Source organism: Rhinoraja longicauda, chromosome 28, assembly GCF_053455715.1.
Source record: "Rhinoraja longicauda isolate Sanriku21f chromosome 28, sRhiLon1.1, whole genome shotgun sequence".
Taxonomy (NCBI): domain Eukaryota; kingdom Metazoa; phylum Chordata; class Chondrichthyes; order Rajiformes; family Arhynchobatidae; genus Rhinoraja; species Rhinoraja longicauda.
The window spans coordinates 806,501-831,296 of NC_135980.1; the positions used below are offsets into that span (position 1 = coordinate 806,501).

The window sequence follows — 24,796 nt, forward strand, 5'->3', positions numbered from 1 at the left end:
TAAACCAAAAGCAAAAATAAACCCATACCTGCAGATGCTGGACATCTGAAGTAAAATTCAGACATGTTGCGAATACTCAACAAGTCAGGCAGCCCTTGTGTAGAAAGAAACTCAATGAATATTTCAAGTCCATGTTCTTCCATTAGAACGATGAAAAGTTTGAAATTAATTATGTTTTAAACACCAGAGAAGGGGAAGGATGGAGAGAATGGACATGTCTGCAGTTGAGTGGTTTAAAATTTGGAACAGAAGTACTTTGACCAAGATGAAAAAAGTAGAGGGAGAAAACAACATTCCTGACCGTTATGATACTGAACAACGTGCACGCTGGAAAGGCTGTTTTTCAAAAAACTGATGGTTGAGTTGTTCAATTAACTAATTACATTCCTCTTTTAAAAGCCGGAGAGGGTTACTCACAAGTGGCCTATATAATCTTGCAAGATAAACCGCACCTTGCATTTGCAGTCTTCGTCGTATAATTAATATAATAATAATAATAATAATGAATAATATAAACCCCGGGTGCAAACACTCGACTTTTGTACAGCTCGTACAAAGAACGAACGTTTGAGAGAACCACGCGATGGATTTGCTGGCTGTGCGGGGCTGCAGGCATCTTTCGTCGAGCTTCTCACGAATACTGCCATTACCAAGGGGATGGGCGGCGGGAGTACCGACATTTGGAATTAGAAACAGAAAATGTTGGAAGCACTGAGCGCGTCAGCCCATCGACTTGAAACATTCGGCTTGATTCTCTCTGCACAGATGCAGCCTCGCCTGCAGAAAATTCCCAGTATTTTTCGCTATATGCTATTGCACTTTCCAGCATCTGTAACAATCGGATCTGTTTCCCTTTAAGTTTTCTTCAGCGGAGTTGATAAACTTCCCAGCTAATACAACGACAATTATAACTTTTCATGGGGGGCTGGAGGCAATGAAGAGCGCCATGAATGCGGCAGAAAGTGTCTGAATAGCGGTCATGTGGATTCAATGTCTCTCGCCGTTGATATTTGCATGAAATACTGTGGAGGTTGCTGATTGGCTAACTGGCACCAATCGTTGCTCAGCTCGCACTGGATTCGACAAGCCCAGAGCCTGTTCACCAACAGGAATCCTTCACTTTGTGATTCCTCATTTGCATACGGTCAGCTATTAAAGAACGCACACCCCACACTTTCCGCGCAATGACCATCTTCGACCATGCCTGAATTGGTATCAAAGGGCAGAGCATCGAAAAAAGGGGCAAAGGAAGCAGCCGCGAAGAAGAACCATAAAGGTGAAAAGAAACGTAGAAAAATAAGGAGGCAGAGCTATGGTATTTACATCTACAAAGTGCTGAAGCAGGTTCACCCAGATACGGGCATCGCTTCCTCAGCCATGAGTATCATCAACTCTTTCGTCGAAGACATCTTCGAGCGCATCGCCTCTGAGGCTTCCCGTCTTATCCGGTACAGCAAACGGCAGACCATCTCCTCTCGGGAGATCCAGACCTCCATACGCCTTCTACTGCCTGGCGAACTATCCAAGCACGCTATTTCTGAAGGAACAAAAGCGGTCACCAAATACACCAGCTGCAAATAAAGACCTGCTTCACCACAACACAATCCAAAGGCTCTTTTCAGAGCCACTTAGAAGAATGCAAAAGGCCGACCAACGCTTTATTTTTTGTGGTTAAAAGTGAAATAAAATCTCATGAGTACTAGTATCAGATACTAACTCTTCAATCTCCACCCTTTTCTGCCTTCCGCAGAGACCGTTCCCTCCACAACTCCCTGGTTAACTCATCCCCTTCCTACCCAAATACTTTCCCCTACAACGCAAGGAGATGAAACACCTCTCCCTGTACCTCCTCCCTCAACTTTGTCCAGGTACCCCGACAGTCCTTTCAGGTCAGGCACCTCCTCTAACCTCATCTACTGTACCCATTGTTCAAGGTGTGCACCCTTACAGGCGAGAACAAACATAGACTGGGTGATCATTTCGCTGAACACCTTCGCTCAGTCTGCCTGGGCCTACCTGATCTCCTAGTTGCCAAACACTTAAATTCTCTTTCCCATTCCCTCTCTGGCCTTTCTGTCCTCGGCCTCCTTTATTGTCAGAGTGAGGCCAAACGTAAGTTAGAGGAACAGCATCTCATATTTTGCTCGGGCAGCTTGCAACCCAGCAGTATGAATATTGATTTCTCTAACTTCAAGTTGAGAATCTATACTATTAGCTGATATAGTCAATTAGAGATATTGTATTTTGTTGTAGTTGAGATGGTTTCTTTTGTTGTTTCAGCTAATATAAAATGAATGCTTATTTTCAGTGGAAAGCAGTAAGATGGATGCTTGTGGCAGAAATGTTATCCTTGGGAACAGAATGTGTTTGTCCCTTTACGAATGATAAGGAGTATACAGAATAGGGGCTCTTGTCCTCACCCACTACTCTGTCTGACTGTGTGAGTGCTGTGTATTGAAACAGTAAAGCAAGGTCATGTAGCTGCGAGATTGCTCGTCTATAGAGATAAAGAAAGTTTCTTTCTTAATAACAACTCCTTATATGGGTGCGTGTGAAAGTAGGAAAAGTTTTGAATCCACTCTAGGTAAATTGATGCGTTTCCCCAAAAGCATGTGACATATTAATGGTTTGGTTTCTGAGCATGTGACCTGTATCAATGATTTTGTTTTCTCTGTAACCATGGGAATTGTATTAGAATTGTAATTGGTCCTTGATTTCTTTTTGACACACCTCTCTTTTTCTGTATAAAAAAGTAAACAATCGTGGAGAAGTTGTTCTTCCCCTCCCCTGAGTTGAGATCTTTTCAGACACTAGTATTGTGTCTGGAGATCCTCACGAGAAGAACCCCATGGTGGAATAAATCTGATGTGCTCATCCAGTATTACGTGTGATTATTCAGACTGAAGGTAAAGAACTTGATTTAACATTTTGGTGGCAGCGGTGGGATTTCAAAAGATAATTACCACGAGTTCGCGGCCAAGGAGCTGAGAAGTCTCGGAGGCAGAGAGAGGAATTGGGCCCCCGATGCAAGTGGTTTGTTTTACTGCATCGGTTTCCTCTGATCTGTCGTCTGATGACGAATTGGCCATTCGCTAACTCTTGTGTGATGTCTTGACGAAATCAGGTCAGTCTGGCGAATACTGGAAGCGGCAGATATTTTGGTCAGTGATTGCTATCACTGGGAGTCGACTATAATTAAATGACATCGATATCAATACCACTGGGTCAGGTTTCAGTCCTGAGAGGGACACAGGTCAGGTTTCAGTCCTGAAAGTGCGGACGCTGTTCAGGTTTCAGTTCTGAAAGCGTGGACGCTGTTCAGGTTTCAGTCCTGAAAGCGTGGGTTACAGTCGCTGTAAGATTGGGTCCGATTGTGTGTATGAAAGTGTTGTGAGGTGTGTGAGCTTGTGTGTAGTGTTGTGGGGGGGTATTAAGATTTGTGACGTTTGGAACGCGACTGTGTAATTTGTGTCATTTGCAACGCACTGTGTTGAATTATCAGTCAGCAAGATGGGTAATCGTTTGGATACTACAACTGAATCAAACAGTGCTTTGCAAATCTTATGTGAACGGTATCCTGACAAATTGGAGCAATTCAGACAATTGTCGGGGGAGTTAAACAAGAAATTAGGGGATGACTTTTGGCCATTAGGAGGAATAAATGCTCTGGATGATGTTAAGAAGGTTCAGGAGATAATTTGGAAGAGTAATAGGGGTACTCTGGCAAAGGAACTTATTGCCCGGTGGAAACAGTATTGTCAAGAATTAAGGGAAGCTTCAGTGTTGGCAAGTTGGCAGGATAATGCCTTGAAATTGGGAATAAGAATTACTGAAGGGGGAGTGGCTAAATCAACCGGAGTGTTAAAGAAGGAATGTGCTCATGAAAAACTTTTGAGACAGAAGTCTGGTAAGACCCTGATGGGGTCTGGGGATATGGATGTAAGGGATTACATAGTCCAATGGCTGGCTTTCCCCGAACGAAGGGAGACTGTTTTTTTTCCTGATTTGGATGAATGGAATCACAGAATTTCCTGAAGTTCCTAACTCCCCCATATGTTGTCAGGATGGCAAACTGGAGTCAGCAGCTTTGAGCATTCTGCTCAGCCAGCTGAACTAGTTGTCCTAATACAACAGAGCAGATTTCCGTTATGAAATGATCTGCCCACACAACAGGTCAAACACCGGTGGATGTAGGGAACCGTTTAGGAAGCTAGAGAGGCGTCCCGGGGACAGCGGGTGGTTGTGCCTAAAATGATGGGCCAGACTTAAAGCTCAAATAAAAGCAAGTCTCCCTCGGAAAGGAATGCCAACCATCCAAGACGTCATTAAATTACAGGAGGACGCTCCTGACCAGGATAAGGTACTGTGGAAACAGCTCGGGTGCACAGTTGATTGTGAATCTAAACTGTGGATCACCCCTGCTGGACAGGCTTGTATGTCAGATGATTTAGCAATGTGGGTTATTGAATATATACACTTTGCAACTCATTGTGGTGCTAAAGCAACCAGTGATATGCTCCTAGCCACATGCTGGCATTCACGGTTACAATCTCTGGCTCAAGGTATTAGCAATTGTTGCCTGATTTGTCCGCAACATAATCCTGGAAAGGGTGTACCTTATGAGATGGGTAATTGTCCGTGGGTCCCTTTGAGACCCTCCAGATGGACTACAGTGAGCTGGAGAGATGTCAGTGTTATAAATATGTATTAGTTATTGTAGATGAGTTTAGTAAATGGATTGAGGCTCACCTGACAAGGGATAACAAAGCCTCTACTGTCGTGGAGTGTTAATGAGATTATTCCCAGGTATGGAATTCCAAACCGATTAAGTTCAGACAACGGCTCTTATTTCATGTGTCAAATAAACAAGGAATTCTGTACCCAGATGGGCATCCAATAATAGTTGTATAGTGCCTACAGACCTCAGGCTGCCGGACTAGTTGTAAGGGTTAATCAGGCCTTAAAAGTAAAAAGGCCAACTACAGGCTGAAACGGGAATTACATGGTTCAAATGACTTCCAGTAGCCCTGTTCCAGATACGTATCACCCCGGCTGGGGAAGCACGGCTGAGTCCTGCTGAAATTATATACGGGATCTCGCTGGGACCATCTCCAACAACTGAGTAAGTGGCTGTGGTCTGACCGGGACCTTGAAGGGAGTAAAAGTGCACGATCAGATCCCTTGTGTCTGGACTCCTGAAAAAGGTTCCTGGGAACACAGTGGTCACATAGAAGCCAATACCGAGTAAGAAAGTTTTATGAATTGGAGACTTTAAATTGAGTAACCCGTCTCAGGGAGGATGGGGTCTGTAGAAATATGTTATGAATTGGTCAGTGTGTTAACCTTGTTTCCCTCCTGGAGGGGAAAGGGGGGATATGTGTTACTTAGACCCTGGAAAACATACAGATTACACACAGTTATCAGCTTGTAACCAAGAGATTAGGAGACGAAGGATGGTCAGTGTGCGGGAAGCATGGAATGTAAAAGCCGAAGGCAAAGCAAGTTTATTTATATAGCACATTCCAGCAACAAGGCAATTTAAAGTGTTTTACAAAAAACATTAAAGAGCAGGAAGCTGAAAAAGAATAAGACAGGTATAAAGGTGTGGGATCTGGGAATCTGGGAATAACATGGAAGGTCATGTTTGACTAATCTTCTTGAATTTTTTGAAGAGGTTACCAGGGAAATTGATTGGGGCAAGGCTGTGGATGTTGTCTATATGGACTTCAGTAAGGCATTTGACAAGGTTCCACATGGAAGGTTGATTAAGAAGGTTAAATCGTTGGGTATTAATAATGAGGTTGCAAGATGGATTCAACAATGGCTGAATGGGAGATACCAGAGTGTAATGGTTGACAACTGTATGTCAGGTTGGAGGCCAGTGTCTAGTGGAGTACCCCAAGGATCTGTGTTGGGTCCACTGTTGTTTGTCATTTACATTAATGATCTGGATGATGGTGTGGCAAATTGGATTAGTAAGTATGCAGATGATACTAAGATAGGTGGTGTAGTTAATAATGAAGTAGATTTTCAAAGTCTACAGAGAGACTTGAGCCTTTTGGAAGGGTGGGCTGAAAGATGGCAGATGGAGTTTAATGCTGATAAGTGTGAGGTGCTGCATTTTGGTAGCACAAATCAAAATAGGACGTACAGGATAAATGGTAGGGAATTGAGGAATGCAGTGGAACAGAGGGATATGGGAATAACTGTGCATTGTTCCCTGAAGGTGGAATCTCATGTGGATAGGGTGGTGAAGAAGGCGTTTGGTATGCTTGCCTTTATAAATCAGAGCATCGAATATAGAAGTTGGGATGTAATGTTAAAATTGTACAGGGCATTGGTGAGGCCTAATCTGGAGTATGGTGTGCAGTTCTGGTCGCCAAATTATAGGAAGGATGTCGACAAAATGGAGAGGGTACAGAGGAGATTTACTAGAATGTTGCCTGGGTTTCAGCATTTAAGCTACAGAGAGAGGTTGAACAGGTTGGGTCTTTATTCTTTGGAGCGTAGAAGGTTGAGGAGAGAGAGAGAGAGAGAGAGAGAGAGAGAGAGAGAGAGAGAGAGAGAGAGAGAGAGAGAGAGAGAGAGAGAGAGAGAGAGAGAGAGAGAGAGAGAGAGAGAGAGAGAGAGAGAGAGGGGAGGGAGGTGAGGGAGAGAGAGAGAGAGAGAGAGAGAGAGAGAGAGAGAGAGAGAGAGAGAGAGAGAGGAGAGAGAGAGAGAGAGAGAGAGAGAGAGAGAGAGAGAGAGAGAGAGAGAGAGAGAGAGAGAGAGAGGAGAGAGAGAGAGAGAGAGAGAGAGGAGAGAGAGAGAGAGAGAGAGAGAGAGAGAGAGAGAGAGAGAGAGAGAGAGAGAGAGAGAGAGATAGATATATAGATATATGTCTTGGACATCGGTGTGGAGGGATTTAACCGGAGGGGGGTACAGCAGTCACTGAAAGTAAGCGTGCAGGTACAGCAGGCAGTGAAGAAAGCTAATGGCATATTGGCCTTCATAATGAGAGGATTTGAGTACAGGAGCAAAGACGTCTTTCTGCAGTTGTAGATTGCCTTGGTGAGACCACATCAGGAGTACTGTATGCAGTTTTGGTCTCCTAATTTGAGGAAGGACATCCTTGCTATTGAGGCAGTGTAGCATCGGCTCACAAGGTTAATCCCTGGGATGGCGGGACTGTCATATGAGGAAAGATTGGAAAGACTGGGCTTGTATTCACTGGAGTTTAGAACGATGAGAGGGGATCATATAGAGACATATAAAATTATAAAAGGACTGGACAAGCTGGATGCAGGAAAAATGTTTCCAATGTTGGGGGAGTCCAGAACCAGGGGTCACAGTCTAAGAATAAAAGGGAGGCCATTTAAAACTGAGGTGATAAGAAACTTATTCACCCAGAGAGTTATGAATTTATGGAATTCTCTGCCATTAAGGTCAATTCACTGGTTGAATGTAAAAGAAAATTAGATAGAGCTCTAGGGGCTAGTGGATTCAAGGGATATGGGGAGAAGGCAGGCACAGGTTACTGCTTGTGGCTGATCAGCCATGATCACAATGAATGCCGGTGCTGGCATGAAGGGTCTAATGGCCTCCTCCTGCACCTATTTTCTATGTTTCAAAAATGCTGGAGTAACTCAGTAATTTCTGGAAAGAATGAATGGGTGACATTTCGTGTCTGATGAAGGGTCTCAACCGGAAACGTCACCCATTCCTTCTCTCCAGAGATGCTGCCTGTCCCATTGAATTACTCCAGAATTTTGTGTCTATCTTCGTGCGCACTTGTTTACAAGGTTAACTATTGTTCTGGGTATTCTATAATTTCCCCCTGAAAAACATGTCCCTGTCACCAAACAAACAAGTTAATCAGACTCTAGTTCTCCGATTAATTTTACTGTTTCTATGCCTCGTCGCCTTCCCCTCAGCGAACAATGAACCTGCATCCATCTGTTGTTTTTAGGCCTTCTATTCTCTTTGTACTCTTCCATATCTCCAGCATCCCTCTCCCCTAGACTCTCAATCTGAAGAAGGATCTCGACCCAAAATCTCACCCATTCCTTCTTTCCAGAAATACATCTTTCCAGAGATACGTTGAGTTACTCCAGCATTTTGTATCTATCCTCGGAGTTAACCAAGCAAGTTTAGCCTAATGTAAAAAGGAAAATTCAATGGAGTAAATTTTGATTCCCACAGAATTAAGTGCTGCCCATGTTGATGACAATATAGAAAAAAAATCCGGTTCTTCCCACAATCCACGGTTCTTCACACAGAGAGTGGTGAGTCTGTGGAATTCTCTGCCACAGAAGGTAGTTGAGGCCAGTTCATTGGCTATATTTAAGAGGGAGTTAGATGTGGCCCTTGTGGCTAAAGGGATCAGGGGGTATGGAGAGAAGGCAGGATACTGAGTTGGATGATCAGCCATGATCATATTGAATGGCGGTGCAGGCTCGAAGGGCCGAATGGCTTACTCCTGCACCTATTTTCTATGTTTCTATGTTTCTAATCCCCCTTTTTTATCCCATCAGAACAACACAAACAGGCATTAGTCAGCATCATCACATTGGGAGATATTTGTGAGTTTCACAAAGGCATGATCAGCATTATATTGAAGAATGATATGCTGCGGGTCGCATTAGATTGTATAGGATACAGGGAGCTAATCGACTGGATAGAGAATTTCTTACACGGAAGGAAGAACTGTGGGGCCCACTGCTGATGTGGATTATATAAAGGACTAGACCAAGTGGACCCGTTGGGCCCAAACCTCTCTTGCATTGGTGTAGCACCCTCTCCTCCCCCTCCCCCTCCCCTCTGTCCCCCCACTCCCCCCCTCTCCATCCCTTCCTCCCTCCGTTCCACCCCTCCTCCCTCCCTCCCCCCTCCCTCCCTGAGATATATTTAAACTTTAATATGTGAATAACTTAAAAAATCTAACACCGATTTCAATGAAACTTCTTCCATTAGCACCAAAGGGATGAGGGTGAGTAAGTTGGGTCTAAAATTGTCACGCTATCATGTACCGTTTTGGCTGTAGTTCAGGAACAAACAAACAAACAAACAAGAGTTTTAATATATAGATTTCAATGAGAATACAGAAGGCATGATTTGTAAGTTTGCACAAACTTAAGTGAGTCGTATCATCAATAGCAAAGCTAGTTATTAAAAATTACTGCAAGACCTTGATCAGTTGGGCAAGTGGGCTGAGCAATCAATAATGCAGGTAGACACAAAATGCTGGAGTAACTCAGCGCGACAGGCAGCATCTCTGGAGAGAAGGGATGGGTGACATTTCGAGTTGAGACCCTTCAGAATAATGGATAATGCAGTAAATAAGTGTGATGCATTACATTTTGTGAAGACAAATCAGGGCAGGACATTCACAGTGAATTGCAGGGCCCTGCAGATTATTGTACAGCAGAGATATCTAGGAGTGCAGGTGCATAGTATCTTGAAAGTGGCATCACAGATAGATAGGGTGGTCAAGAACTTGGTGGGCCGAAAAGGCCTGTTTTCGGCTGTAAAAAAATGATATGAAGAAGGCTTTTGGTGCATTGACCTTTATCAGTCATGGTATTGAGTATAGGAGTTGGGATGTTACGTTACAGTTGTACAAGACGTTGTTGAGGCCACATTTGGAGCATTGTGCTTAGGTTTAGTCACCCTGCTACAGGATGGATGTTGTTAAGTGGGAAGGACTGTAGAGAATGTTTTTAATGTTTTCTTTAGTTTAAAGTGCAGCATGGAAACAGGCCCTTTGGCCCACGGGGTCCATAATGACCATCGATCATCCATTACCACTTGTTCAATGTTATCTCACTTTCTCATTGACTCCCTTCACAGTACAGCGGATTGTTTTACAGAAACAAATTAACCTAAAATGCACAAGTCTTTGGGATTTGCACCATGAGAAAACCCATATGGTCATAGGGAAAACGTGCAAACTCCCCACAGACAGCACCCAAGGTCTAGGTCAAACCCAGGTCTCTGGCGGTGTAAGGCCTGAGGAGTGGAATCGGGAGTCCTTTAACCATCCCTAAGGGGAGCGACCAGCTGCGCAGCTTGGTGTCAATAGAAATACGGGCAGCTGGAACTTAGCATACATTACCATGCGCACATGTCGGTGGCAGATTCTTGATAGCTACTGGCCTGTGTGTAACAGTTTTGGCCGGACCAGAGTAACTAGCTGCCCGAGGCTAATAAAGCTGACATAGGCTGGCCGTTAGTAAAGAAGGTGCATATTTGGGTTGAGGGGAGGCCTCGGTCTATAGACATGGGCTTGTCCTCGAGTTCTGGTCATGAGGGGTGCTCATGCCATTCCTTCCTGCCTGCTGGCTCAGTCAGTCAGGTCCCCACCTCCCTCCAGTGTTAAGAGGGGCTTTTGCCCATGCAGGGATCCCGTGCCATGGATCGTATGGCTTCAGCTTGTTCAGCCTAATCCATATTCTCCGCATAAGTTTGGGTGGGCTGCTGTACCACTGCACAGTGGTCCTCAGCTGGCAGGCTCCTTAGATAATGTTCCATTACCACGCGATTCACAACTTCCTCCGAGGCATGTCGGTTGGGCAGGAGCCAGCGAGTGGCAAGCCTCTTTAGTTGGGCCAGCTCCGCTTGGAGAGATTTGTTGAGGTGGTTCACCCAGTCATGGAATTGCTGTGTCGCACCCACAAGGGAGATGCCAAGGCAGTGTAATACCTCCATCTTGATGGCATCGTACTCTACAGCCACTGCCTAGGGTGACAAAATGAAAAGCCTGTTGGGCCTCACCATCCAGGTATGGAGCCAAGTTGTGCATCCACTCTGACGCTCCTATCCTCTCTCTCAGGAGTCAGTTCAAATGCTTCTACACAGTCCTGCTTGGCCAGTTTGGCGAGAAGCCCTTGAGCTGTAGTTATGCTTCCACGTGCATCCCTGGGCTGTGTGCATTCACTGGCAGGAAACAGCAGTGATTCTGTTCCCCAAGCAAAGGTATGGGTCAGCTCTTGGGTTGCCTGCTGTAGTTTCAAGCCAAGCCAAGTTCGATGCTGACCTCAAATAAGTGCCAGATCGGTCTCCCCATTGTGTGTGGACGCAATGGTCTCATACACATTTTCTCCACTAGTGTAGGGTCGGCAATGACACCGGAACAGCATTGAGCACACTGGCACACACAGTAAGGTGAACCTACCCAATGGGCTTTATTTCCAACAACAAACAAGAGCAAGTAGAATCATCCCAGCAGCTTTGTCTCTTCCTCTCTTCCCTCTCTCCACCACAAACCCCTCTCTCCCCCACAGAATGATGCACTTCCAGGATTTTGCCTTAGTACTATGTTCAACTGTTCAATGTTTTAAAGGTACTTTATTGTCACGTGTACCTAGGTGCAGCGACATTCCTTATTTGCACACAGTTCAGTAGAAATCTAAGTTTTAACTTGGCCTTAAAGGTCCGTTGTCCAGGCGACGATACTGGGTTGGAGTTGTCATGCAGGCTGCGTCCGATCTGACCTCTCGGAACGGCATCTGATACAGTTGCCCTTTCGCTTTTCCTGGACTATTGTACTCGAGTTTGGCTTAATTGTTTTTTATCAAAAGTATTATCTGATTTGATTGGATAGCATGCAAAACAAAGCTTTTAACTGTACCTTGGTATATGTGTCAATAATAAATCAAAACCTAAACCAAAATCCAGAATCTAACCAGCATTGAAAATGTAGTTGAGTAACTAACACAAAGTCGACAGGCAAAACATTTCTGCCGTGCTATTTGTAATGCATTTTGTTGTTGTTTTTGCAAAACAAAAGAAGTGTTTCTTTTGGCACCGATTTTTCTCACAGCCATTCTCTTCACTTATGAGACAATTTGGATTTCAATATCTCGAGGCTCGCCAAAGATTTATTGCAGGTTTGCAATTCAGAATAATGTATTAGAACGCGGCGCGGAAGTTTAAAGATATTCCATTAAAGTTTATAGGTCTGAGTTACTCCAGCTTTCCGTTTTTTTCTTCAGTTTAAAATGTAATTTGTATATCAAATGACACACTAACGGTTGAAAAGAGACCATAGCTCCTGCTGTGATTGGTGCATCTGAACAAGGATTAATCAATAGCAATCGGCGACTTCCCATCCTTCATTTGCATACCACTGTTTCTATATCAGAGAGGCGACGGGGTGGTACTGACATGAAACTTCATCGGTAGGAAAAAAAACTGCATATGCTGGTTTAAATCGAAGGTAGACACAAAATGCTGGAGTAACTCAGCGGGCCAGGCAGCATCTCTGGAGAGAAGAATGGGTGACGTTTCGGGTCGAGACCTTTCTTCAGTCTGACGACCCGAAACGTCAACCATCCCTTCTCTCCAGAGATGCTGCCTGACTCGCTAAGTTACTCCAGCATTTTGTGTCTACCTTTGATACTTTGTTATGGCGATTACTGTTTCTGTTTCCACAAGTACCTCGCTGGAGAAAGTCCGGCAGCGCCCAGAAAGAAATAATCAACGCTTCAAGTCAAGCCCCTTCTTCGACTTGTCAATCCGTAATATCAGAATGCAATCAATAGAATATAAATCTTGTCCCTGGTAACGACAATCATGTCGTTGCACTCTGCATATTTTGGAATTGTCGTCATGCCAAACGTTATTTCGTGGTGATGCTCCGTTTCCATACTGTTTACCACCTTTATTTAATTTGCATTTAATAAACCGGCCTAGCTCTACCAGATCAGGCTGAAGCTGTGACACGGAAGGCGCGGTTGGCTTCACTGCCTCCTCCTCCTCCCTTGGTTTCCCTGACTGCCCTTTCTCACAATGCTCGGAAGACCATCAATCGTATCCCTTTCCATCTTTAGCAATGGTGTAAACAGCTTCTGGTGTCAAAGCTGTCTTTAAAAAAAAATCTTGCAGAAATATTGTGGCCCTGAAAAAAAGCATAGCTTTCTAATTTTTAATTCCCCTGCAATTGTTTTTGGTTCAGTGGTGTTTTCTGCATTTTTAACTCTTAATAATTTTGCTGGGGTTTTTTCTGTTGACATTCTGTTCCCGCTTCTTGGCCGTATTATTTCTTTTTTCGCTTCGGTTTGGCTCCCTTAGCGTCGCTTTAATTCACAGATTTATTCTACTGTGGTTCTACCTCTTTCTGAGTTTGAAGGAGTCCGTGCCACTTTTGCCACCTTTTGTCTGCACCAACGAGGCGGAACTCACCAAGCTTTTGACCAGGACTCGTCGACGTTCGTGTTTCCGGGGGAATTTTCACCCTCGGGCACCATGGTCATATTCTCTGACTCTATGAATGATGTTTTAGCAGACAAACTATGATTTGTGTTTTTTAAATTTAATAACATTCAAAATTATACATTTTTCAGAATATTGGTATATCATATCACGCCTGTACCTGAAATCGGTAAGGTCTGCAGGAGGATGAGGGGTAATCATCGCAGGAGGATGAGAGGTGATCTAACCGTAAGAGGATGAGAGGTGATCTTATCGCAGGAGGAGGGATGATCCTATAGATATGTACGAAATCATGACAGGAATAGATCGGGTAAACACACAGAATATCTTCCCAAAGTGGGGAAATCGAGAACCAGGATTAAGGGGACAGGAGGAAGATTTAATAGCAATTGAAGGTGTAACTTTTTTTTACACAAAAGATTGTAGGTATATAGTACGAGCTGCCGAGTAGGTACTGTCGCAACCTTTAAGAAACATTTAGATAGGTACATGGATAGGATAGGTTTAGAGGGATATGGGGCAAATGTAGGCAGGCGGGACCTGTTGGCCGATGTGGGCAAGTTGAGCCGAGGGACCTGTTTCCATGCTGTATGACTCTAAGTTGGTTTCTGCGTAGAGCTCTGGTCACTCTGCTATAGGATGGATGCAATTCGACTGGAAACGGTGGAAGCGGGAATTGCAAGAATGTTTCCAGGCCTGGAGGGCTTGAGGTATAAGGAGAGGCTCGATTTTTTTCCCCCCTGCAGCACAGGAATCTGTCTATATCATCATGAATAGTCCATCTTTTTCCCAGGTAGGAGAGTCTAAAACTAGAGGGCTTTAGTTTATGGAGAGGGGGGGGGGGCTTAAAAGACACTTGATGGCAACTTTTACCAAGATGCTGGTGTGTATGTGGAATGAGCTGCCTCAAGAAGAGTGGAAGTGGGTACAATTACAGCATTTATAAGATATTTGGAGGATTTTCGGGCGAATATTCACCATTGGGCACCATACTTTGTTTCGCCCGAGGATGAAGCGGTTTAATCGCAAGTAAACATATTTGCAAAAAAAAACTGCAATTATGTAGACTACCTCTGCTAGTCAGATGTTATACACAGGAAACAAACACATTCATACTGCAATTTGAGAGTAAACGTAATTACATTTTTGTGTTTTTCATTAAAGATTAACATTTTGTGCTCTTCGTTCCTCCGTGGAGATTGATGGAACGTCATAAAATTATTTTAGCTTTTTGATGAAATATTTAGTGGATCTGAAAAGAGCCGTTCTCTGTAAATGATCTGCCTTCACTCAGGTTGCCCCGGTTTGAGTCTTCACCTCCAAACTGAACGTTTTTTTTCTAAACTCTCCCGCTACGTTTATTTTTTTCGGTTTATTCAAATACACCCCTTTCCCTTCAAGGGAATTGGTTGGTATATTTGCGCGTAACACGTCGCAGGAGGAACTCAGCGGTGTGGAGCAGCGACGTTTGGAATCAGAGCCTTCTTCAAAATACTAGCCTAGTCAATTTTAAAGAGATTTTTGAGCCAAAGTGTAAGAGATTCAAGAAATATTTTCCGTGACACTCGGCTGTTTAAAGAAAAATCTAGTTGTTTATTGGCTCTGAAAAGAGCAGTTGTGTTCATGGATAGATTACAGCACCTTTACATCAGCCGGTCGTTTGGGTACATTCGCCGGCGGCCGTCCCTGTCTAGATTTTTTCGACGTTTTGCTGCCTCGGGTCACATTCGATATTTTAGCTTTGGTGGATTTGGTCTTGGGATGCCTGCTGCGGGCTTGGGGCTTCGATCGGCCGACGAGCCTCTGGGGCCGGCGGTGACTCTGCAGCACCCTCCTGCGCTTGACCGCCCCCTTATGTTTCCCGGCCTGGCGACTCTTGATCCGCCCCGAATTCGCGGAAGGCGCTGGGGTGAGTTTGGCGGCCGATTGCTTCTTGGCCGCTTCTTCCTTCGACGATCCTTTCCCCGCGTCCGGCGACGTAGCCTGGCCGCTCTTGGAGCGATTAAAGCGGAAAGATCCCTGAGCGCCGGTGCCGCTGGTCTGCACCAACGAACCCTTCTTCACCAGCTGCCGCACCGTCCGGTTGACGCGGGTGTTGTTGCGACTCACGTTGTAGCCCCTGGCCGACAGCGTTTTCTTCAGGGCGGCCAGCGAGATGCCGCGCCGTCGCTTGGTGGCTGCCGCCACCGACAGGACGCGCTCGGTCACCGTGGGGCTCCCTCTCCTCTTGCGGCGCTGCGGCGCCCGCTGACGCTTCTTTCCGTCGACCGTCGCTTTGTCCACTCCGCCGCTCCCTCCCCCAACACCGACTCCTCCCCCCCCGGAGTTGCCGACATCTTCCATCTCGTGGTTCTCAGCCATGGCGAGCCGACCGGGAATCGCTCTCTCACACCTCCCTCCTTCTCACTCGCCTTCCCAGCGTCGCGCTGAAAGTGGCCGAAACGGGAAGAACAGCGAGGCCGGGCATCGCTTTAATATCTGGGAGGCGGACGGGAAGGGGAGAAGCTGGCTGCACCTCGCCATGCTCCCGTTGTTAAATTTGTGTTTCTCACTTTTATTAAACCCTGGGATACCGGCACAAAAACACCCGCCCCGTCCCTCTAGACCTAGTAAGTCCCGACCTAACGACATCAAATCATCCAAATCCCTCGGCGTTGCCATTTCGGGCTTGATTGAATTTGCCTGAATTCCCATCAAGTTTGAAAAACATTCCAACACGTTGGTGTTTTACTCCATCCTCTTTTGAAAAGACGAATAATACTCCAGCCTCTGGCGGAATTTAAATGTTTCCTTCAAAGTAGAGTTGCCAAGGAAAATGTTTCAGTAAAAATCCGTGGTTTCCCAGGCTAGATTGCTTTGAAAATATAAGATAAACGTGGCTGCAAAAGCACAGGTCATTCAGGAAACGGGACTACCTAACGCGTTCCATTGTGCAATGGGATCGCTTTTTGTTTAATCACCTTCATATGAATTTTCTTTCCAAGAATGGATTCACGGATTTTGAAATGTATTTGTGCTGGTAGCACATTCTGATTTGCTTTAGAAATAATCCTCAAGCGATTCCAAACTCATTTATTTGTAAAATGCCAGTATTGTTGAATTACTTTGCCAATCCAACATGGGACGCTTTGTTTCCGGAAGAAGGAATCTTGCATTTATTTTCCGAATTGCTTTTCGGAGGTGGGGAATATGAAAAAAAAGGCTCGATTATTGGAGAGTGTAGGATCAAAGAAACCTGTGTAAATGTAGAAAAAAAGTCGTTCAGATCTCAAAATGAATTTGAAATGTATTAAAGATGCATTTTGGATCCTTAATTTTATGAATGGAGATGTAGAAGGCAAAAGTTTAAAAAAACATGTCTTGATAGGACACTCGTTGGAGGTCAGATGGACAATTGTGTTACATTTCAGGGGACGGAGAAAAACAATTTCTCGAAATGAAGGTCTATGTTATATGTGGAGACATTGGAGTAAATTGGCTTCTTCTCTTTTCAGCAGAGAAGATCAATAGGGGATTTGATTTTTTTTAAATCATGTAATAAGAAATGATAGTTACCAACTGTCGAGGTGCATAACCCAGAGTATATAGATTTACCATGTTATAGCCTTTTGCGATAATGCGATAATGTCGGGCCACAATTATAGTGGGACCTTATCTGACACTCTATATGCCACAAAGTGATGGAGCAACACAACGGGACAGACGGAGATCATGGATAAGTGACGTCTCTGATCAGGATCTTCTTCACACTAATTGTGGGGGCGAAGTATCTGATCAATATCCTGCAGTTATTTGTGTTTCTGTAATGGCTTTAATAGCACAGTCCCGTGAACCTATCCATGTCTGAGTTCATCCAACTTGCCTGTTAGGACACTGGCATAGAAATGAATCAAGTCAAGCCAAGTCAAGTTTATTTGTCACATACACATACACTATGTGCAGTGAAATGAGAGTGGCAATGATTGTGCAACAAAAAAAATTGCAATTACAGCATATAAATTAAAATTAATACAGAAAAAAAAATGTAGTCCCTGGAGTTATGATAGTTAACAGTCCTGATGGCCTGTGGGAAGAAACTCCGTCGCATCCTCTCCGTTTTCACAGCATGACAGCGGAGGAGTTTTCCTGACCGTTGCAGCTGGAACAGTCCGTTGCTGGGGTGGTAGGGGTCCCCATAATCTCGCTTGCTCTTGATCTGCACCTCCTGATGTATAGGTCCTGCAGGGGGGCGAGTGTAGTTCCCATGGTGCGTTCTGCCGAATGCATTACTCTCTGCAGGGCCTTCCTGTCCTGGGCAGAGCTGTCCCCAAACCAGACTGTGATGTTGCCGGACAGGATGCTCTCTACAGCCCCATGTCATTTGATTCATTGGCCCTACCCTCGCTCCCTCAGCCGTGTTCCTGTCGGCCTTGTTGATTAACTTGCTGTTGCTGACTTCTGCATCAAATCCTAAATTCTCATCTGCAGCACTACTGCTTTGGACCCCAAAGACCTAGCTTAAACCCGACCGAGTAGCAGCAGCAAATCTGCCCAGCAGGATACCGGTCGCACTCCAGTTCAGATGCAACCCTTCCATCTCTGCCAACAAGAGATCCAGGTGATAAATCTGAATCCCTGCCCCCTGCAACTACTACTTAGTCAAATATAGAATTAGAATTATGCAGCATGGAAACAGGACCTTCAGCGCATCCTGGCTACGCCGACCAAGATGCCCCATCTACACTAGTTCTACCTGCCCGTATTTGGCCCATATCCCAAAATACCTTTCCTATCAATGTACTTGTCCAAATGTCTTCTAAATCAACAATGTCCTCTGGCAGCTCGTACTATAAATGCATCACCCTTTGTGTGGAAAAGTTACCACTCAGGTTCCCATTAAACCTTTCCCCTCTCTTAAAACTATGTCCTTTGGTTCTTGGTTTTCTGGGTACTCTGGATAAAAGACTCCGTGCATAGATCCTATCTATTCTCCTCATTATCTTGGGCACCTCTATAATAACAGCCCTTACCCTCCTGAACTCCAAGGAATAAATCCCTAGCCTGCCCAGCCTCTCCCTGTAGCTTAGACCCTCATCCTGGCAAGGTTCTCATAAATGTTCTGTACAGTCCTTCGCACTTAACAACATCCTACCTGCAGCAGGATGGGTGACCAAAACTGAACAGAATACTCCAAATGTGACATCATCAATGTCTTGTACAACTGTAACATAATATCCCATCACCTATATTCAATAAACTGACTGATGAAGGTCAATGGACCAAAAGCCTTCTTGATCACCCTATCTACCTGTGAAATCACTTTCAAGGAAATATGTACCTGCACTTTGAAATCACTCTGCTCTAAAATACTCTGCAGAGCCATGCCATTCCCTGTGAAGTTCTTGCCCTGGTTTGTCTTTCCAAAATGCAACACCTCACACTTAACCGCATTAAACTGCCTCATTGCATATACCCAACTGATCAATAACCTGCAATTATTTTTATAACTATCTTTGCTACATACGATACCACTCACTTTAGTGTCATCTGCAAATTTACTAATCATGCCCTCTGAATTCTCATCCAGATCCTGTATATAATCCACAAACAGCAATGGACCCCACCCCTCCCTCTCCTTCCATGAAACCAAATCTATCCATTTGAAGGTATTTATTCACAAAATGCTGGAGTAACTCAGCAGGTCAGGCAGCATCTCGGGAGCGAAGGAATGGGTGACGTTTCGGGTCGAGACCCTTCTTCAGACTGATGTCAGGGGGGCGGGACAAAGGAAGAGTTCTAATGAGGGTAGTTGGCCAAACGGGGGGGTCCAAGAGGAGGGGGTCCGTTGGAGACAGGAGAAGGGGTCATCAGTGGGGGGTGAGGACTCCTTCCCATGGAAAAAGGCTCGGAGGCAGAGGCGGCGGAAGAAGAGCTCCACGTCATGGCGGATGCAGAACTCGTTGATGTGGGGGTGGAGGGGAACAAAGGTAAGGCCTCTGCTGAGGACAGACCGTTCGGTGTCTGAAAGGGGGAGGTCAGGGGGGATGGTGAACACCCGGCAATGGTGGGGGTTGGGGTCGGATGGAGGCAGGGGGGCAGGTGGAGGGGGAGGGGATGTATGGTGAGGGGGTGGTCGGTTAGCAGGGCAAAGGGGGGCATGAGGACCGATGTGGGGAGTACTTGGGGTCGCCTGGCTAGAGGGGGAAGGGGAGACCCAGTGGAACCTGTAGTAGGGGGTGTGCAGTAGGACCCAGTAGTGCTGTGGGAGCTGTGGGCCCAGCGCGGTGTTGGTGGGCCGGGTGCTGCGGCCTGCGAGCCACAGCATATTTGGTTCAGTATAATGCTGCTCATGCCATTATGCAACTCATGAACATCATCTTGTCTGTTGATATTAACACCTTTTTGTGTTGTCCTATAGACAAGAGACAATAGACAATTGTGCAGGAGTAGGCCATTCAGCCCTTTGAGTCAGCACTGTCATTCAATGTGATCATGGCTGATCATTCATAATCAGTACCCTGTTCCTGCCTTCTCCCCATACCCCCTGACCCCGCTATCATTAAGAGCGCTATCTAGCTCTCTCTTGAAAGCATCCAGAGAATTGGCCTCCACTGCCTTCTGAGGCAGAGAATTCCACAGATTTACAACTCTCTGACTGAAAAAGTTTTTCCTCATCTCCGTTCTAAATGGCCTACCCCTTATTCTTAAACTGTGGCCCCTGATTCTGGACTCCCCCAACATTGGGAACATGTTTCCTGCCTCCAAAATGTCCAATCCCTTAATAATCTTATATGTTTCAATAAGATCCCCTCTCGTCCTAAATTCCAGCATATACAGGCCTAGTTGCTCCAGTCTTTCAACATATGACAGTCCCGCCATTCCGGGAATTAACCTAGTGAACCTACGCCTCAATAGCTAGAATATCCTTCCTCAAATTTGAAGACCAAAACTGCACACAGTACTCCAGGTGCGGTCTCACTAGGGCCCTGTACAACTGCAGAAGGACCTCTTTGCTCCTATACTCAACTCCTCTTGTCATAAAGGCTAACATACCATTAGCTTTCTTCACTGCCTGCTGTACCTGCATGCTAACTTTAAGTGACTGATGAGTCACCTGTTAGGACAAAAGGGGGGATTGAACAGGTATATGGATTAGAAAGTTCTAGCGGAATATTAATGTTTTAGATAAGGGAATTAAATGTGACATCTCCAAGTTTGCGGACGACACAAAGTTGGGTGGCAGTGAGCTGCGATGAGGATGCTGTGAGGCTGCAGGATGACTTGGATAGATTGGGTGAGTGGGCAGATGCATGGCAGATGCATATATTGTGGATACATGTGAGGTTATCTACTTTGGTGGCAAGAACAGGAAGGCAGATTAGTATCTAAATGGTGTCAGATTAGGAAAAGGAAAGGTGCAACAAGACCTGGGTATGCTTGTACATCAATCACTGAAAGTAAGGATGTAGGTACAGCAGGCAGTGAAGAAAGCACGTTGGCCATTGCGAGACGATTTAATTTAAGAGCAAGGAGGTCCTGCTGCAGTTATACAGGGCCCTGATGAGACCGCACCTGGAGTATTGTGTGCAATTTTGGTCTCTTAATTTGAGGAAGGGCATTATTGCGATTGAGGGAGTGTAGTGTGATGGCGGGACTGCCACATGATGAAAGAATGGGTCGACTGGGCTTGTGTTCACTGGAATTTAGAAGGATGAGAAGGGATCATATAGAAACATATACAGATCATATTCAGTGGCGGTGCTGGCTCAAAAGGTCAAATGGCCTCCTCCTGCACTTATTTTTGCTATGTGTCTCTGTTTCAAATATCAACTATCAGCGGGCAGGTGGGGCTAGTGGATATGCAGCATCTTGTTTGGCATGAGCAAATTGGGCCGAAGGGCCGGTTTCTAAGCTGTATTACTCTCTGATTCTGTAACCTGTTGAAGAAGTATAGAAGGACATAACAAAATAGGAGCAGGAATAGACCACGCGGCCCCTCAAGCCTGCCGCACCATTCACTAATGTCATGGCTGATCTACCCTGGACTTCATCTCCTCTTCTACACCAGTTCTCCATAGCTGTTCATTCCTTGCTTTATCTCTTTAAGTTTAAGAAAAATCGACCGCTTCTTTAAATACCTCGCCTGCACAACCTACAAGGGGAGAAGGTTCATGAGATTCACGACTCTCTGAAAAATAAATATTGTCTGGCCATTCTCTCCACAGTTGCTCCCTGACCTGCTGAGTTCTTTCAGCACTTTCTTTGTTTTGCCCAAGTTTTCAACATTTGCAGTTTCTTACATCTCCACTACACGCATATGGCCTGGTTGTCAGATTAGTGTTTTATCACAACCTTCCCCCCCACCCACCCAAAAAACAAATCCCAGTTCATTGCATCTTCTCATCTTACAAAATCAAAAGTGGTGAAAAGGCATTGCTGCTCCAATGCTTCATTTATGTCTCTAATTCCAAGGAAACATATCAAAGCAATGCTACACTTACAGTTTCCTGATGGTCAATTAAACGACTTAATTTAATTGGATGTCCAAAAGCTCCGGGTTATTTAGCGACGGTGCTCGAGTACCTGACAGCGGAGGTCTTGGAACTGGCAGGCAACGCACAACAAAAAGACCAGGATCATCCCCCGCCACCTGCAGCTCACCATCCACAACGATGAGGAGCTCAACAAGCTGCTGGGTAGAGTCACATTCGCTCAGGGTGGAGTTTTGCCCAACATCCAGGCTGTGCTACTTCCCCCAAAAACAGGCCACCCCAACAAAGTTTACATTTAAATAACACCGACAAACCCAACTGCCCACAAAAACCTGTTTTAAGAGCCAGTAAATGTCTCTTTAAATAGTTTATCCTGATGTAATTTTTTCTTTAAATACTCAACTCTGGAGGTTAGTTCACCGATATTGCGTGGAAATGGGCCCCACGGCCCACCGAGTTCACGTCAACCATCAATCACCCATTCACAGTGTTTTGTGTTATCCCAATTTGTTATGTACCCTATGCACAATAGTACAATTTAAAAAGACCAATTAATCTACAAATGCACACGTCTTTCTGATGTGGGAGGAGACAGGAGCGCCAGTTATTTTATGGGGTCTCAGGAAAAATGTGCGAGGTCCACACAGAATGCACCCAAGGTCAGGATCGAACCTGGGGCTCTGGCCACTGAATATTATTTGAAACATCGTAAATAGGTTCAGGAATAGGCCATTCAGCCCATCGAGCCAGCACCGCCATTCAATATGATCATCTAAAATTAGTACCCCATTCCTGTTTTCTCCCCCATATCCCTTGATTCCATTAGCCCAAATATCTTTGAAAATAGTGAACAAAATAATTAATCTGAAAGGAGTACAGAGAGGATTTACAAGGAGCTACAAGGAGAGGTTCGGCTTGCTAGACTTTTTGTTTCCTGGAGCATAGAAGGATGTGAGGTGATTTTATAGAGATGTACAAGATCATGAGGGGTTAGATAGGGTAGATTCACTGTCTTTTACCCAGAGTAGGGGAATCATGAACCAGAGAACACGTGTAAGGTGAGAGAATAACTCAATAAGAGCTCAAGGGGCAACGTTTCACACAAAGTACAGTGGATATATAGGACGAATGCCAGAGGAAAATAACTTTTTTAAGTGGGAGGAGTCTGAAGAAGACTCTCACATCGTTTAAGTATCTTGACAAGCAGTTGAATCAACAAGGAACACAAGAATTTACACTAACAGCTCATAATGGAATTCACTATATAGTGATTTTAAAAGGTGATCATCATTGTCTCCAGTGTCACCTGTTTCCAAACTGTGGAATGTAATGTTCTTGGGTCTACAGTGGTGCTGGACTGGTAGATTTACTGAACAAATAGGCGTTATTCCCAATGATAAACAAATTTACATCCAGGTCATTTGTTAACAGCAGTATAATGAATTTTCCAGTAAACCCGTTGAGAATCAGGGGAGCAGGAAATAGACAAGCTCTCTGGACCCCAGCTCCATCTGCAAATTCACCCACATTTCTGACCCCGAGTATTCGCGGATATCATTACTTCTGTATAAGGCTTGGGAAGTTTGGCATGTCCCAAAAACTTTCACCAAGTTCTACAGATGCGCCGTAGAATGCATTTTATTAGGATGCATCACGGCTTGGTTTGGGAACAGCTCCATCCAAGACCGCAAGAATTTGCAGCGAATTGTGGACGCACGCCAGACCATCATGTAACATGATTTAATCTACACTTCACACTGTCTTGGCAAGGCTACCAGCATAATTAAGGACAAGTCTCACTCAGGGCACTCCCTCTTCTCCCCTCTCGCATCAGGCAAGAGGTATAGGAGACAATCCATGCCTCCAGATTCAGGAACAGTTTATTCTCGACTGTTATTAAACAACCATCATCCCATCACCAACTAGAGAGCAATTCTGAGTTCCCACCTACCTCATTGTAGACCATTGGACTATCTATAATTGTACTTTACCATACTTCATATTGTTCCCTTCATCTTGTTTCTGTGCACGGCTTGATTGCAATAGAGCCCTTGCAAGGCAGGCGAGGTCACGACTGTTTGGTATGTCCCAAAAACTTTCACCAAGTTCTACAGATGCGCCGTAGAATGCATTTTATTAGGATGCATCACGGCTTGGTTTGGGAAAGTTTTTGGGACACGACCGTACTGTTGCCATGCAACGCCTTCTGGGGAACAAGCGGTGTACTGCAGGCAAGCACTTACTCTGGCTGCCAGTGCTGCGGGACCGTCTTCGGTCCCCCGAGCCATTGAATTGTTGCAGTTGTTTGCCAGAATTCTGCCAGAATTTTGCCAGAGACTCTGAAGCCGAAATCGCCACTAAACTTGGAACACCTCAGTCCCAAACAAAAATCTTTATGAATGGCACCAAATAATTACAGTGCTTAATCACATCAGGATGCTTAACTGTTGTTTCCCTGCATGTCATAAATGTGCCTTGACTTGTGTCTATGTCCGATACCAGTGCATGAAGTGAAGCCTCTCTGGCCAGGGATGGCAGATCGGTTCTCCACTCATTACAATACAATGGTTGACATCGCAGTTTGGAAGCCGCTTCCCCTTGAGGTGATGCTGTGGAGGACACGTTAGATACCTGAGACCTGGTGACCCACGGCACACTACAGAGCTGGGGTGTTGGTGGGGGAGAGGGGGGGGGGGGGGGGGTGTCAGCGAGAAGGAGCTCTAATGAACTCTGAAGGCTCGCTGTACAGTAAGTGTTCAGGGTTTCAGATGCATGACCTGCTGAGTTACTCCAGATTTTTGTGACTCATCTTCGGTTGAAGTGTCTGCAGTTCGTCCCTACTCAAGCGTTCAGCGTTGTCGATGTGGCACCACTGGACTGACAAAAGCCGGCTTGTAATGCGCAGTCATCTTATTCATCCTTCTCTGCAATCAATTCCCAGGCACAGCCTGTTGTTAACTCAGTGCATTCTCCTCCTTTCTCTCTTTTTTTCAGGGAAGAATACCGTTGATTGGCCTCTGATCCACCATAGTAGCACTGTGGCCACGTGGTGCACTATTTACTGCAACTCCTCAAGATTTCTTCAGCAGCACCTCCCTAAACTGAAGCACAAAGGCAACAAGGACAACAATAGA

At 45.2% G+C, this 24,796-nt stretch overlaps 2 protein-coding genes and 1 pseudogene across 2 annotated transcripts; 2 read left to right on the plus strand and 1 right to left on the minus strand.

The window, feature by feature from the left end:
• Nucleotides 1-21,961, plus strand: part of LOC144607435 (histone H2AX-like) — a 128,975-nt pseudogene extending 107,014 nt beyond the window's left edge.
• Nucleotides 1,201-1,581, plus strand: LOC144607281 (histone H2B type 1-A-like). Its single transcript, XM_078424010.1, has one exon. It carries the CDS (start codon nt 1,201-1,203, stop codon nt 1,579-1,581), a length of 381 nt encoding a protein of 126 aa, XP_078280136.1.
• LOC144607422 (histone H1.5-like) lies at nt 13,346-15,552 on the minus strand. Its single transcript, XM_078424281.1, has one exon. It carries the CDS (start codon nt 15,550-15,552, stop codon nt 14,824-14,826), a length of 729 nt encoding a protein of 242 aa, XP_078280407.1. The 3' UTR covers nt 13,346-14,823.
• Nucleotides 21,962-24,796: the final 2,835 nt, after the last annotated feature.